Genomic DNA, 15,571 nt, shown 5'->3' with positions numbered 1-15,571 from the left:
AATGTTGCTGTCTAATTTTCTTTCATTTTTTCTTGTCCTTGATTATAAAGTCTGCTTATTTTATGTGAAGGATTGACTGCATTAAGTTTAGTTTTATGACATGGTAATGTTTCAATTCTTTTTCATCCACAGATTTCATTTAGTGATCTCTCTTTATGCTGTACTCTAGCAGCAATTTTTAAGTTCCTGTGAATTAGATTAAGTGAACTGTACTCATACCTTCAGCATTCTTAACTGTTTAACTGTGACTTCATATAATTTCTGATCTCATGTGGCTGAAGTGACCAAAAAAACCCCATGACGCAGAGCAATTCTTTATGATCAAACACATATCTGAATTTGCTGCTTATCTTGCCTGAATATTGTTCTTTGGACATCAAGATCTGCTGCTCTTGCAAGTGAGTATATTTGGGCTTTTAGAGATAAATTGAAGTTGAGGAAAAGTTTGTCTTAAAGAGGGTCCTGAGCAGTAGTTTTATGGGCCCAGAGCAAGCATTTAAAGAGAGGTCTAAACTTTTATGAACTAATCTTTCCAAGTGTCAAAAGTAAATTTCATATTTACAGACCTTTCGTAAACCTATATGTGGTAGAGCAATGAACATTTATACAGCTCTGTCTCACAAAATCAGAATGAAAACTTATATCAAACTCCAACCTTAAAGAAATAATATTTAAGGTGGAGGTTATATGACAAACAAAGGGAGGGAAGAAAGAATAAAGCTAAATATGTTACTTAAGACAAAATATATGGTAGATAAAGGGGATTAAGATAGGAAATGCCATGAAAAGTACTTAATGATTTTATTTTTTTTATGTGACATTCCAGTTGACTTACAGGTGTTATATTAGTTTTTCTAAAGCTACTAACAAATCTGGTCAGATTCTGTAGGCTTGATCCATGAAATGAAAGATGGCAACAATACTACTTATGCTCAAAAATGCATAACTTCGTGTTTTGCCCAAGAAACTGATGAAGTGGGTTCAGTTCCTTCATGCAAGAACCTGGAGAAAAGGATTACACCCATCCAGTTTGACATCTTAGGATGTAGTTGCACTACCAGTTCAAACTGATGTAAGATGCTCCTACCAAAAGAGGCAACTCTAACCTTATTCCATTAGATTTAGGGTCTAATTAAGAAGGATTACAGAGCTGTTATAAACACTTTGCAAATGACAGTTTTCCATAAAAATTGCACCTTATTACAGTATTTTATGGACACTGTTGGACATGCTCTGGAATTGCAGTTATATCTTAATATTCTTTGGACAAGATTTTATCTTCCTTTTGCAGTTCAAGCAGCATGCAGCTGTGTTTCACAACTCATGTTACTGCAATTGAAATAATTAAAAGAAATGTTGATTAAAAGTTGACTTTTCTCTCCATAATTTACAAATATATTCAAAACAGTCTCTCACACAGTATGACTTTTTCCTCAGAGAAGACAATCTGACAGCATGAGTTCATATGGAGTCTTTTTCTGAGCTCAGGAGGAGCAACAACACAGGATCAGCTTGTTAAGATTCACTTATTAACACTTGTTTAACACCTGTCTTAAAAAAAAGGTTGCTTTTTTAAGTCTATTTGACAGTAGCATGAAGAAGTCTCAGCCAAAATAGTGTCCCATTGGAAGCTGTATAGAAGTAGATAAATCCTAATGAAATTAAATTGAATTTCACAGAGAATGTGAGAAGGATAGGAAATAATAATGAGAGGTCAATATATATTAAAAGACATCCCTCATCACGCTTGTGAGTGAACAGTTTTTGCAGTTGACTGGTCCATAAGTAGGGACTTGAGGATTTGGCAACATGTTTGGACTCCGGCAATTAAAATCTGTGTGTGTCCTGTTTTGATTAGCTGCTGCATTTCTTGGACCTGCACCTCCCTCAGTTTAGTGACCTTAGTGGGGTGTTTCTTCTGCCTTCAAGACCATCCAGCTGTCTGTGGTCACTGGTGACCAAGGCTGATGGGGAAGCAACCCCTGCTGTCCCCATAATGCTTTACATCCCCAGTATTATTTCTGGAGGGCCATTGAAGATGAGGCACAGCAGAGTCTGTCCTCTTCCAGAATTCAGCTTTTCCCTGGGAAGCCTTGTCTCTCAGGCTCTGAAAACAGTGAGAAGGTCCACCTTGGCTAAGTCCTGGAGGGAGAGGGAACTGTTCTGCTCTCTCCTGCTAGCCCTGACAGCCCAGACATCTCCTTTTCACTGTTTCCCTTGAGCTGCTAGCACCAGGCAGAGCTGTGGGTGGTGAAGAGGGGTGAATAATTCTGCTTGGAAGTTTGCTATCACAATCTGCCTGGATGTTTTTGTTCTCCTATGATCAGCATGCACAGTGGATGTTCCTGTGGTTATGTAAAATCACTTTTGTAACTTGGTCTGTTTTCTTTACCTGAGTATCAGTGAGAAAACTGAGTAAAATCCACAGCTTTTTAAACCATCTTCTTTTCTGCAGCCATTACGTTATCTTTCTTTCCTGTTCCACTGGACTGCTTAAACTTAATTCATTTATAAGAATTAAAATACCTTGAGGGAGTCAGGAAATTTCTCTGTCAGCGTATCTCTCTTAACAGGAAAACAAAACCCGAGATATGTAACAGAACTCCCAGAATGTCAGGAGTAGAGTCTTGGTTTCCTTATGTTTGTTTGTTTTGAAGGCTTGTGGCTCTGGCATCTCACCCTTCAGTGCTCACAGAAGGAAGCTGTAGGTTTAGCAGAGCACCTCCTGTTTCTCCACTTACAGTTAGAGGTGGTCAGAAATTCTAGATCACTGAGCTTCAAACAGTTTTTTCTGAAACAAAACAATCTTTTCCCATGTTCACCGAGCCTGTCATCCTGCTGTCATCACTGAAACTGGCAAGAGCACCATTTTTCCTGAATAGCTGCAACACCCTTAATTTCCTTTTTATGAGAAAATCCTAGTTTTGTTGGGTTTATTCCATGATGGGCCAAATCAAATAAAACTCCCCCAGCAAACTAGAAACCCATGCATTCAGTATAAAGGACAGATTGATATTGCCTTCTTACACAATCCTATATTTACAGAACAACATACATAAAACTAAAGAAGTTTGTTAGATTTCCCAGAGGAGACCCAAACTACACACGCTTCTTAACATCAGGTGGGAACATCCAGCAACACAAATTTCACCATGTCATAATGAGATTGTAATTTCAGCCTTCCTCTCAGTGCTATTTGTGCCAATTTCTTAAGTGACCACTCCAACTGAAGAGATGTTCTGTGGAAGCCTTTCCTAATTAATGAGGAAACATTCAGAGTTGTCAACTTTCCTGTCTATGCTTATTGTGTTGATTAGATATGGGCACATGCTCGTGTTTGTGTTCATTACTTCAAAACCATGATCTTGAATGTGCTGGCTCATTCACAGTCTGTTGCAGGGGTGGGAAGCATATGGTCTGGTGCCTGGTTATAGCTTGTTATTCAATTTATTATGGACTGTGGACTTACTGTCTTTGCAGGGTGAAGGGGGATGGTATTTCTCTAATGCTATAATTCTGTTAATATATATGGCCTTCACATTTATCTGTGAAGTCCTCAGTGAAGGAAATGTTCAACACGTTGGTCTAATGCATGGGACATTGCAGTTCAGTATGTAGGTGTGGGAAACTCATTTGATTCCCATGGAAGTCAATGAGATATAATTTAATTTTGAATCAGATTCCATAGATGCGAAAGTCTAGTGTAGCAAAAACTGGATGTTTCCGCAGGCTGTAGCTGGGCATGGCAGCATGGCGGTAGTCTGCTACATCTGCCCAAGTGTTGTGAGTATAAATGCTGTCTTCACTCTTAGGTCTTTTTCTGCTAGTATAGACATAGTGAACCACGATAAAGGCATAATGACTGGCATCACAAACTGTGTGAATTCACATACTACAATCTATCTGGAATTTGTTCTATTGGCTGGCCTTTGTTTTCTCCAATCCCATCGTATGCAGAAGTGATTGTTAGTTATCTGCTGAAGGTTTTTGGGTCCATCAATAGTTAGGGTAGTTGTCTCCTTCCTTCTAGTCCCACTATACTGCACACCAGCAAAGTTTTTGCCTCTGTACGGAGGGATTAATAATGAGTTATTTTATGGTGAGGGATTATTATGAGTTGGAGCCACTGAGAAGTCACCACAGTAAGGGAGTCTTGTGAAAGTTTTGCCTGTATGCAACAGCAACTTGGCCCACTGTATTGGTGTTAGTAAGAGGCACAGTGTAAGCAGAAAAATGAAGTTTTCCAGCCTTCAGAAGTGATTTCTTAAATTTAGTTTTTGAAAGATTGCCCGAGTCCCTCATGGTTGTTTTGTTTCTAGAGTTTTTAGAAATAGTATTAGAAAACTGATGAACCAAAAGGTAGACAGGCATGTCTGTTATCACAGCCCTCCCCAGGGTGCAGACTGTAACCTCTACTGCCAGAGTATGGACTTCCCAGCTGGTCTTAGTCACCTATTCAAAATATCAGGGATCTCCTTTGTAATTTGCCACAGGTTGGCATTACTTTGTTGTGGTGAAAGGTTGTTGAAAGTGGGGAAAAAACCCCAACCTGAAACAAAACAAAAACCAGCAGTGTGTTGAGGCCATGAGGCAAGGATTGCAGAACATTGTCTTGGAGTGTAGCTGGTAAAATGTTGTAAAATTGGCTTTTCCTGTAATAGGGATCCACTGTTGGTTCCTTCAATTAAGTCTCTCAAAAAATGGACTAGTAGCATAAACAGGAGTGGGATCTCTCTGAATTTGAGATATCCACGTAGACTCCAAAACAGGCTGTACCTGTACCTACAAAATGCTGTACCAGCACCACAAAATTTCATTTTTTCCAGTGCAGTATTTCAAAATCCAGAATCAGTCTTGTGAAGTGTAAGGGGTTGTAGGCTCGGAGAGCAGACCTAGTCCAGTAGAGAGATACAGCAGTGGATTTGCATCCAAACTTGGATTTGGTTGCAAGCATCTGGCTCATGTCCATAACTGCTAGCAGCACACTGTAGGATCATAAAGCCCCTTTTGAATAATTCTGTGCAGTTGCTAGTTACCTTTTGTGAAAAAATGGTGGTCATTTCAGGACAATGATAGGCTTCGGTGTCAGTAATAAAAAGCACTGCTTAGTATGGATGCATTGAGATACACACACAGACTGTGAATTTGTTTTCATCTTTTGAAAATCGTAGAAGAGAATTCTGGGATAAACAAAATCAAAGGTTTTTTTTCTTTTTTATTCTGAGCCACATGCAGGAGAAAGCAGTGGAAGGTATTTATTCACAGGCACAGAAATAAAGTAGTTGCACAGTCCATACTGAGAGGCACAGCATAGATTCAAATACAGCACATGTGGTACATCTTTTCCCTTTTCAAAGCAGAGTTTACAAACAAAGCAATTCTGATTATTTTTTTTTAACACCTCTCTTTTAAATCTAAAACATTCATATCTACAATGACTTCTTACTGATACTCTGATAACCCCAATAACATAAGACAGTCTACACAGTGAAACTTTGTCTGCTGCATAGGAATTGTACATATTTAAGAAGCAGACAGCAGCTTATGCATCATGGAGAGAGACATAAACAGGATATATGTGTGTTAAATATTCAAGTAAATATAGGTGATAAATACCTGTTGTTATTACATGACCTATTTTTGTCAACAGTCATGAATAGGAATGATACAATAGTATACAACTACCTTGCCTGCAAACCTCCGCGTTGCACAGACACTTGCACAAGTTCTATTTAGGGAGTCTGAGAATATAAATCGAGCATGAGTGAATCATATAGCTCCATGTGCCAGTCCACCACCAAGGTGGCCGGATGGATGAATCCAAGGGCATTCTTCATACAGGGGTGCGCACACATTTGCATTCACAGGTCAGATCCTGTGTATGTCTTTCCAGTGGGAATGCGGAGTTCACATAGGAGGTGCTATAGACTCAACTCCAGACTGTTGGTGAGCCTACAATATCTCAAAATATTAAAAATAAGTGAAGAAACAAACAAAAAAACCCAAACATTCCCAAACCATTCTTCTGTAGCTATATAAACTATACTTTAAAAAGCTCATTTTAGGTAGCCTGATTGGTTTTATGCTTGAGAAATTACTTACACAGTGAGCTTTACTCTTTACTTTGAAGCTTTAAATACGATAACAGAGATACAGATTTTATACATATATATAACTGAGAACTGTTTTGTGGAAATGCTTAGGAGCAAAGAGCTCTGTCCTTTTTTTTATTAGACTCTAAGAATAATACATAATGTGCTACAAGGAAAATTACATTCTGAATACATAAAATCACTACTGTTTTGTGGTATCTGGAGACCTCTGTGACTGATGAGTCATATTCTGCTTATTAGGTACTATAGGGTCAAGTGTCAGAGTGGCTGAGTGCTGTATTTCCCATTGGTTTTGTTCAGAGTTGCGTGAACGGATTGTTAGAGCTGTGTGAATAACAATGTCAGAGGGCTGCATTGAAAGGAGTATGTGGGCTCAATTCATAAAAGCTGGGAGGAGTTGCTGCTCATATATAACCTAGGAGAGACTTGAACCCAGGATTAACGGATAGTGAAGGAATGTGGTAAACAGTGGGCCAGAGAACGTAGAGTGTGTAGCTGTCTGAGTTTGGGGAACAGTCCCTGTGCCTCCCTCAGACTCATATATTAACCTGAAATGTTTCTTCTTGGAAATGCTAAACCTGTTTTTAATGGTTTGGTTTTTTCTTTGGGTTTTTTTAAGTTTCAAGCAAACTTATTCCCGTAGCTGCCTTGTAAAAATATTTTTTAGAGTATTTTTCCAAACTTTTTTCAAAATATAATGAAATGCATTACCAAGGTCTAGTCTGATGGCTCTTTAGCTGGAGAACACGGTTCTTCCTTCCCACAATAACAGTGCTGTGGAGGCCCAGAACTGGAAGTTTGGTCTGTCTTGCTGTTCTAGAGTGGGATGCTGATATTAAAAGCTAATAAAGGTGCTGCCGTTGAAAACTGAGAGTTTTGTTTACCTCTCCCTCTCCCCCTTGAATCCCCATATGAATTACGTTTTATCAGTGAAATCACTCCTGTGTTGTGCAATCCACCAGGGAGATTAATAAAAGTCTTTTATAACTATAATCTATATGTGCTGGCAAACTTGAATACATTTACATATATGAAAAAGAACAAATTTAGATAATTGAACAGTACAAAGCTTTGTGCTAAGAGCATACAGTAGTATCTCTTTTACCAGATGTGTGTGACTAAACAGCTTCTTAGAATTGGTTGCAGAATGCTAACTCCAGAAGAGGACATTAAAAATATGACCTTTAAATACAGACAGATGGAAACAGTTAGTTACCTAGTGCAAGAAATTGTGAAGTGGCAAATTACATGGCCAGTGGAAATTGGGAAATAAAATCTGCTTTTCCTGGATTACATTCTTTATAAAGGGAACATGCTGTAGTAGGCTATATAGTTTATTATAAGGAAAAAGTTTGATGGAAAAGTACCATTTCAGAATACATGTAATGGTGTATGCAAGTCCTCACTATGTAAACAGTTCTTTTGTTAAGAGTCCACATGAATAAACATATACAACAAAGCAAGGGAATGCCAGCTTCTTACTTTTATCAGTAAATATCTAAGAAAAGGCCGCTGGAACAGTGTAAGAGTAAGTCTGCATTCCTTCAATGGCAGAGCTTTAAGTTAGAAGACAGAAGAGAGGCAGGGAGGGGGAATATATGGTTTTCCAAGTTCTACGCTTTGTTTAGGGAAAAAAAATTCTAACCTGTGCTTAGAGTGTTTAAGTCATTTCCCCCACTATAAACTCCTGAATTACAAGCAATGAGGAAACAGATAGAGTTTTAGATTTATTAAGCAAAATCACAAAACAGGTGCAGCTAAACTTAAGAATGTTGCTAAAGTGTAAATTCATTGTGTACTATGTTTTTCATCTTCACGTAGATGGCACAGGTGATTGTTGGGCAGAAGAAATTAAATTTGCATGTTTACTCTTCCAAACTGAGTGGATGCTCATAGTGTTAGCCAGTGGCTTTTACTGGAGTGTTACAATTAAGATATGCAGTGAAATATTTTTGATCTGATACACTGTATACATCTTCATGAAACTTTTGATTCAGAGCTTGAGGAGGGGGAAATTACTTTTTACAGTCAGGAAGAGGTAGCTACGACCTTAAAATCCAGCTCAGACAGAGGCTCCTGATACAATTACAGCTGCTATCTTTCCGTGGCAATGAATTCCTTCTCTTGTCTGTTGTGACGCATAGGTGAAAAACATGCAGCAGAGCCAGACGATGCAGAGCTGGTGAGCCTCAGCAAAAGGCTGGTGGAGAATGCAGTGCTGAAGGCTGTACAGCAATATTTAGAAGAAACGCAAAACAAAACCAGACAGACTGATGGAAGCCCTGTGAAAACTGAAGAAGCAGCAAGCAGCAGTAAGAATGAGAGTGATGATGATAACAGCAAGTGAGCACTGTGCAGAAAGCCTGGGAGCAGATATCCCACCAAGAATAACCACAAAAACCTGTCCCAGCTCCCCGCTGAAATTTGCTAAGTGGTGCTGAGTGACAGGCACTCTGCTTTGTGAGTCTCATATCAAAAGTTTGTTCTGAATCGAAGGACACTCTCTACTGGTTTAATAAGTGCTTGCACTGCTGAAAATCCATTGAGTGCTGGGAGGGACGGACTGTGGAAAAAAGACAAGAATGGTGAAGCAGGTGGCTCCAGTCTTCACTTGCTCTTGATACCAAGAGTCCCTTCCTTGCTTTTGAAGAGAAGCTGAACCCTTTGTGTTTGCATTTTGGATTGTCGTGGATGGCCATGGAAGAGGCCTTGCCATAAGTGGAAGTGATGCTTTTCACCCGAGGGTTCGGCACTGCCACAGGGCTGCTTACTGCATGTGAGAGCACGTGCTGTTTCCTAGTCAACAGCAGTCAATCCCAAGCTAAAAATTACCACTACAGATATTCATCACAGATACTATTACACAGTATGTAATATGACAGGAGTTTCTCCTAAATGTGACGCTGTGCTGTTCTTTACTTTTTGGTAGCATTTGTTGATGTAACTTTTATTTTTTTTACAAAGTACCTTTTTATAAAAAACAAATATGCACAAAAGGCTGAGCACTTAATACTGTCCAGACCACATACGATCTCTTTATCCTCATACATTAATGATTCTAAGTGACGTTAGTTGTTATAAAATGTATTATATTGTCTTTTTTTCCTGTAGGAAAGAGCCATGAAGCAGACTTAGTAAAGGAAGCTTTGCACAGAGAAACACAGGCCCTGTTATCCGGACTGAATCAGATAAAGGAGCTGTTATCCAGTTCTGAGATCCGCATGAAAATTAGAAAAGAACTGTTTGAAGACAGGCACAACTCTTAACAGAGAATAGTAAAGTGGTATTGACTCTGGATCTCCAAATGCATGGTTGTAAATTGCCATGATGTAAAATCTCATCAGGTCGTGTAAAGACAAAAAATATTTCTTAAAGAAATTTTCCTTTCTTTTTTACTGAAAATATGGATGGGTATAAATGGCTCATGAGCAATCATGCTGAAATACTTGCACAGAAGGATTATATTTCGTCATGATGAAGTACAGCCACTCCTCAGCACTGCTTTGAAACATGCTTGGATGTGCAGGTATATGTCATAACTCCAAAGTGGAAAAATACTGGTTTTAAGTAAACCTGAGCAAACACTGTGCCCTTCCTTTAGCATTGCAGATAATTCAGATTTTTCTCAAAGATCCCTTCCCTAGCAATGCTGTACAAATATTTAAAAATGGATGTTTTTAAGTACTTTAAAATGTGTATTTGAAAGAAAACTTTTAATTATCTGCCTTTTGGATATGTACTGGCATTTTTTGGTTAGCACTCTTGTTTTTTGTTTTTTTTTTTAACAGCACTTGAATACTTGTATAGATGCTGACATGTTGTTTCTGCTGATGTTTACACTAATGCAAGAATGTTTTAAATTTCAGAATAAAATTCAGGCTCCACTGATCTCAATGGCAGACTCTTAATGGCTTTAATGGAGTCAGGATGCTGCAATTAAGTTTTCTCATGAAAATAATGATATTTGGGATATTTGCTTTTTTACTTTTGTAGAACAGTGGGTTTGTCTTTTTGTTTTTGTTGTTTTCTCCATCTCTACCTTCTCCTGCCTGAGGTGGGGTGTCAGTTTGCTCTCGTTGTTGCCTCCACACATCTGCAGGATTCACTGAAGCTTTGGATGTACAGCAATGCAGGAGTAGGTCCAGTATTTGCATTTTTAATAAACTGTTTAAAATTGCCTCTGATCATAAAAGCTATAGAATATCTGTTGTGATTGGTATCAGAATTGTGCTGTTAGAACAGCTGTGTGCATATTCTTCATTGGTCTCAAGCACTGGTAACTTAACTCATGCGTCAGAGCTTTTTTTTTTTTTTCCCCTTCTCATTTGATACATGATGCTGTGTTCTGAAATGCGTCTCATACATGCCTTGTTCACAATAAAGTATTTTTTCCTTTCCACTCTGTGTATGTATTCACCTGTCTCCAAATGAAGTACTTGCAAGTAACAGGATTGACAGAAACTGTGCTTGTAGGAATCATGCCGTTGACTACAGGTGTTGTGCCAAGATACTGACCTAGAGCTTGGCTGCTGAAATCATGTGAAGAAATTCACACAGATAAGCAAGTCCCGAGACATTAATATTTTAAATGGCAAAACTTTGAAACTCTAGGGATTAATTTATATTCTGGGGAGTGTAGCTTTAGGAGGAAGTACTGGTACAACCTCCTAGAGGTCCACTCTTCAACATCAAAAATTGAGTGTGTCATATCGAACGTTACTGAATACTACTTCATTCAGAGACAGCTATTCATTTTGCATCAATTAAAATCCAACTTGCAGATGACAACACAAAACCAGACAATCAGCTTATGAAAACAGGAAAACAATTAATCATATTCTATCTGAATCTCAGGTTGTCATCTGCCTTTCCTCTATAAGAAGTCATTACTATGATACGGCTTTTTTATGTCATTCAACTTGTAACAGTCATTGTTCTCAAGTTTTGAATAAAACTGTAGAAATTAATCACAGAATTTATGTTCAGAGACTTTGATAGGCAACTTGGTTATTAGAGACTCTGTTCAGTCATAGTTCTTATGGATGTCATCAAGAATAACAGCTCTGAAAAAGTTTAAGAGGCTTAATGGCCTGAACATAGGCTGCTCCATCATTGGAGATGGCCTAGAGTGGGTCTGGCAAATATGACACAAACCCGGGAGGAGGCATGTGCTCTTCTGGATCAGGAACTGTGGGCTAGAGGATAGTCTAGAGCCTCTAAAAAGACACTGGATACCTATGTTTAAGCAACTAAAATCCATCTTTGATTTTTTAGATGTTTTGACCCATGAAGGTGAAGAGGGCTTTTGTTTCTAAACCATTCACATCCTTTTGAAATGCCAACCGTAGACTTTATTTCTGGTTTTGATAAGACACTGCTATTCACAACAAAACAGGGTAAAAAAGATCCTGCATCCAGATTCATTCTCTTATGACAACCCATCTTCTTGTGGTCTCTTTTTTTTTTTTTTTTTTTAATTGTATTTTTCTCCTACTGGTAGTGAGCCATGACTGCCAAATGAAAGCATAAATCTCTTGCATGGAGCTGTGAGATGAGCACCAAAGAATGCAGATACATGGAGACTGAACCTAATATTGACAGGTGTGAAGCTCTGACTGCAAACACCAGAATAAATATGTTGCCTTCCACAGACTCGTAAATAATTTTCAGACAATTCTATTTTTTAATTAAGTGCTTCTTTTGGGGAATGTCTTGTGGTAGTGATGCACCAGTTATTCAGGGCAAGCATTAGCCTTTCAGAACAGATGGTGCAAGCTTGTCAATGTTTTGTTTTCAGTTCTACCTTCTGGCTTGTTCATACTCAGGTGTTTCTACGCTGCTGGTTGCAGAGTTGTCTGTGACAGGTTTAAAAACAGTAGCTCAGTTTCCAGGACTAGTCTAGCTGGAAGTCTCTGGGCTGCCTGTGACCCACTGAGAAACTTCCTGACATCTATGCTTGGTCTAGCCATAGAGCATAGAAGTTGCAGAAGCCATACATTTGATATCTGAGCAGCCCTTGCCATGAATTGTCTGCACTGTTGAGCTATACATCAGAGGTGTTTAAGAATTGATAGAGTGACCACAGAGATCGGTAAATCCACGTTAAGTCCTGACCAACAGGCACTGATTTTCTGACGGAGGAGAAGAGACTTGTAGAAACCAATATGTCCAAGCATAGGTGAACGTGGCATAAGGATGCTCATTCTGATAGCTAAATAGTAATGCAGCAGATGAATATGCATCAAGATCATTGTGAAAGGAAACCAGTAGTGTTTCTGTGTTGACTGAAGGTGATATGAATCTAAAAAGGATTGGAGCTTAAAGGTCAAATTCAGACACTATATCCAGATACACAGATATTGGGACCCCCAGTGGATAATGCCCTGTATCTACTAATGGTCCTACTGAAGTAAGTGTGATGCTTTCAGTGGCAAAATACTACTTCATGGCAAGGTTATACAATCTTGAAGTTAGGATTCAAGAGGCTTTATGTTATATATTTATAGAAGTTTCTGATTATAACTGTGCACACTTCTGTGTGTGCTATTTTAGCCTGAAGGCCATGTAAGTGTGTCATGGATCAAAGACCGTCAGCCATGCTTCATTCTGCTGACAAGAATGATACTTTTCACTTTTATGTCAGTCTAGACATGACTCATTCTTGTTAGAATTCTGATTTTATAGAAGACCTGAGATATATCCTACATGTTCCTGTACTCGGCAAGCAGGGAAGAAAGAAAAAAAAAAAAAAAAAAAGAGCGTAGCCACTGCATTCAATAGAGCTTGTAAGTTAAGTTTAGTAAAAACACACATTTACTTTTTAAAATCAGTTATGTCTGAGAATATGCTCATGAAATGAAGGTAAACCGAAACTTTTTCACCACAGATGAAATACTACCTGCAGAGCCATCTGCAGTCTCATGGAAGCCAGGAGGGAATCTGGTTGCCTCAGGTAGTCTGGTAGCCACACACCTCAGGGTTGCTTCACTCTGCTTCTAGCCTGGGACTTGTTTTGCACAATCTTTTTCAAAGTAGTCTTTTATCTGTGAATGCCCTCTGCCTCTGTTCAGCTGTTAATGGCGTATTGTCTGGGCCTGAGAATATGAGGGACTGAATCAGTACCGTGGCTTTCAGCTGTTTCCATCCCTTTGGAGGAGGGGGAAGTTGTCACTGAGATGCCAAAGATGTTGATGTCTTTGCAGACACCTCTGGTCTTATTCAAACTGCCAGAGGTCAGAGGAGGGCCTTCGTGACTGTTCCCTGAGGTCTTTATCTAGAGGTGACTACTGCCTGATCTGAGGCAGCGGAGACAACGCAAAATCACCAGACAAAAGCAGTTCCCAAGGGATATAACCTCCCAGCACCAAGACGTGAGTGGATCAGCTGCATGATTAGTGAGCAGTTGGATAAAGTAAGTGTCATTTTAGCTTTAAGAAAATTGTAAGTCATGGTCACATAGTAATTTAATTTGTGAAAACCTTTTGGAATTTTAATTCTTCCGTAAGTTTTTTCCTTAGTGATAAAGGGCCATCTCTGATGAAGGTGCATTTGCTTCAAAGAGCTCCTTAGTGCCTTACCATAATGTTCTACAGAGATGCTTTGCACTTTTTATTTCGTTAAACAAAATCATTATGCTGGCCTGGTTTCAGAGGCAAGGAGTCACACCATTCTTATGGGAAAGGAAACTCTGAACCCTGGAAATAGGAGCATGTTAATGCTGACATGTGTTTTAGTCTGCTGTTCCTTTGATCAATACTGTTTCTGTATAAGCAAATTCTTAGCATGCATTCATCTTCTCATTTATATTCTCCTCATGTTAAATCTTTATAATGAGAACATTTGTACTGAATGAAAATCAGTCCTGAGAGACGGCTGGGCTGAGAAATAAAATGCACTTATAGTGGAGCAATAATTAGAACAGTACATAGGAAAACAAAAAGTGATATGCCTGTCATTCCTGGCATAGCAAAAAGGGCACTCTGGCATTGATAAGCAAATACTTCTGCAGCAAGAGGCTGGTGTTTGAGTGCTGAATTCTGGTCTCTGCTCCCACTGCTGTTTACGTGCTTTGTTTAGTGACTCTTGGATGCAAAATGCATTAGCAGAAACTGGGACGTGGAATTGTCTCTTGTAAGAGACTCTCCTCGTTGCTGGAAAATAAAGCCCCTTTTTGCTCTTGGTGATTAAGAATTAAACCAATCAAAAATGCAGAATTAGGGTAGTTAAAAGAAGTTGATTAAGTAATGACACATGAGGATTTCAGCAGAAGCTTATTTGAAATATTTTTTTTTTTTCAGATAAGAAAGGCAGAGATGTTTCAAGGTCAGAATTGGCTCTAGAGATTCCAGTGGCATTTCTTTTAGCAAAATTACAATTTGAATTAAAAGTCAGAGAAAGCATTGCACTTTCAGAATCCTTTTTTTTTTTCTCTTTTTTTCCTCCCCCAGACATACAGAGAACTTCAGGCATGAAATGGTCAGAAGAGAAGATGAAGAAAACACACTGATATGATTTAACTCAGTCATAACTCAGACAACCAAAATGTAATAGAAAAACAAAGCCAAAAAAAAAAATGCCAGCAGCTACTAATAAAATTTGAACATGGCTGCAAGTGTAAAAAAGATGTTGTAAGTCGAAGTGTTTAGAAGCGTAAAGGATGAAATGAAGCAAAGCAATAGCATTCTCTGCATCTGGTCAGTCAAATGGTGCACACCTGTGTTTGTCACTCAGCTGTGCTGGACAGGCAAATGTCCCGTTTCTCGGTCGCATTTTCCAACCAAATACATCTGAGAGGGAAGGCTGAACAAGCATGTGGCTCTGAAATAACACTCTGGCAGAGCACTGAAGTGAAGGGCTATAAGAAATATAGCTGGATAGAGGCTAAGTCAAAGTGAAGTCAAAGAAGAGCTCAGGGAGATGATCTCTAGAGGAGCAGGAAGAAGCAAAGAAACAAAGCATGCATTTGAAACTCCTTTTACTAATATGTTTCAGTGTTGTGCAGGTCCTCTGGACTTCTGTGTTTAGAAATCAAAGTGGACTAAGAAGTCAAATCCTTAAATGTGCAGAGACAGCTACAGAGCTTAACTACAAGTAATCTTAAATTCTAGGTTATGCATACTGCCAGCCAGGGGAGCAGAGTCAGAAACAAACCTTCCTCCTCCAGAAACAAATGGATGACTGAATGCTTGCAAATGCCTGAATGTGATGGCTGCAGCATCAAGCTGCTGGCTGCATTACTTTATGTTTGAAAAGTACAGGAAATCGGAATACAAATCATGGGTAAGAGGAAATATATCTATTCTTTGTACGGATAATGTCAGCAAACTTATTTAGGTTAATTACCAAAAAAGATCCACTGCAAAACCAGGCAGAATCATCAAGCAAATATGATAGCCAGATAAATTAAAAACTGCTTTACCATTATGCTCTCAAACGAGATGTATCTATCATGTATCATT

The 15,571-nt window shown here is 38.8% G+C and overlaps 1 protein-coding gene across 1 annotated transcript in view; it reads left to right on the top strand.

Annotated features, from left to right (window-relative positions):
• Positions 1-9,336, top strand: part of AKAP7 (A-kinase anchoring protein 7) — an 87,153-nt gene extending 77,817 nt beyond the window's left edge. Inside the window, 2 exon segments of the mRNA XM_055714262.1 lie at positions 8,258-8,889; positions 9,225-9,336. Of these exon segments, the coding sequence (XP_055570237.1) occupies positions 8,258-8,460 (203 nt within the window). The 3' untranslated portion in view covers positions 8,461-8,889; positions 9,225-9,336.
• The last annotated feature ends 6,235 nt before the right edge of the window (positions 9,337-15,571 follow it).

Source organism: Falco cherrug, chromosome 6 (assembly GCF_023634085.1).
Source record: "Falco cherrug isolate bFalChe1 chromosome 6, bFalChe1.pri, whole genome shotgun sequence".
Taxonomy (NCBI): Eukaryota; Metazoa; Chordata; class Aves; order Falconiformes; family Falconidae; genus Falco; species Falco cherrug.
Note: the sequence above shows the minus strand (reverse complement) of the source record. Positions and strands in the feature narration are given on the sequence as shown.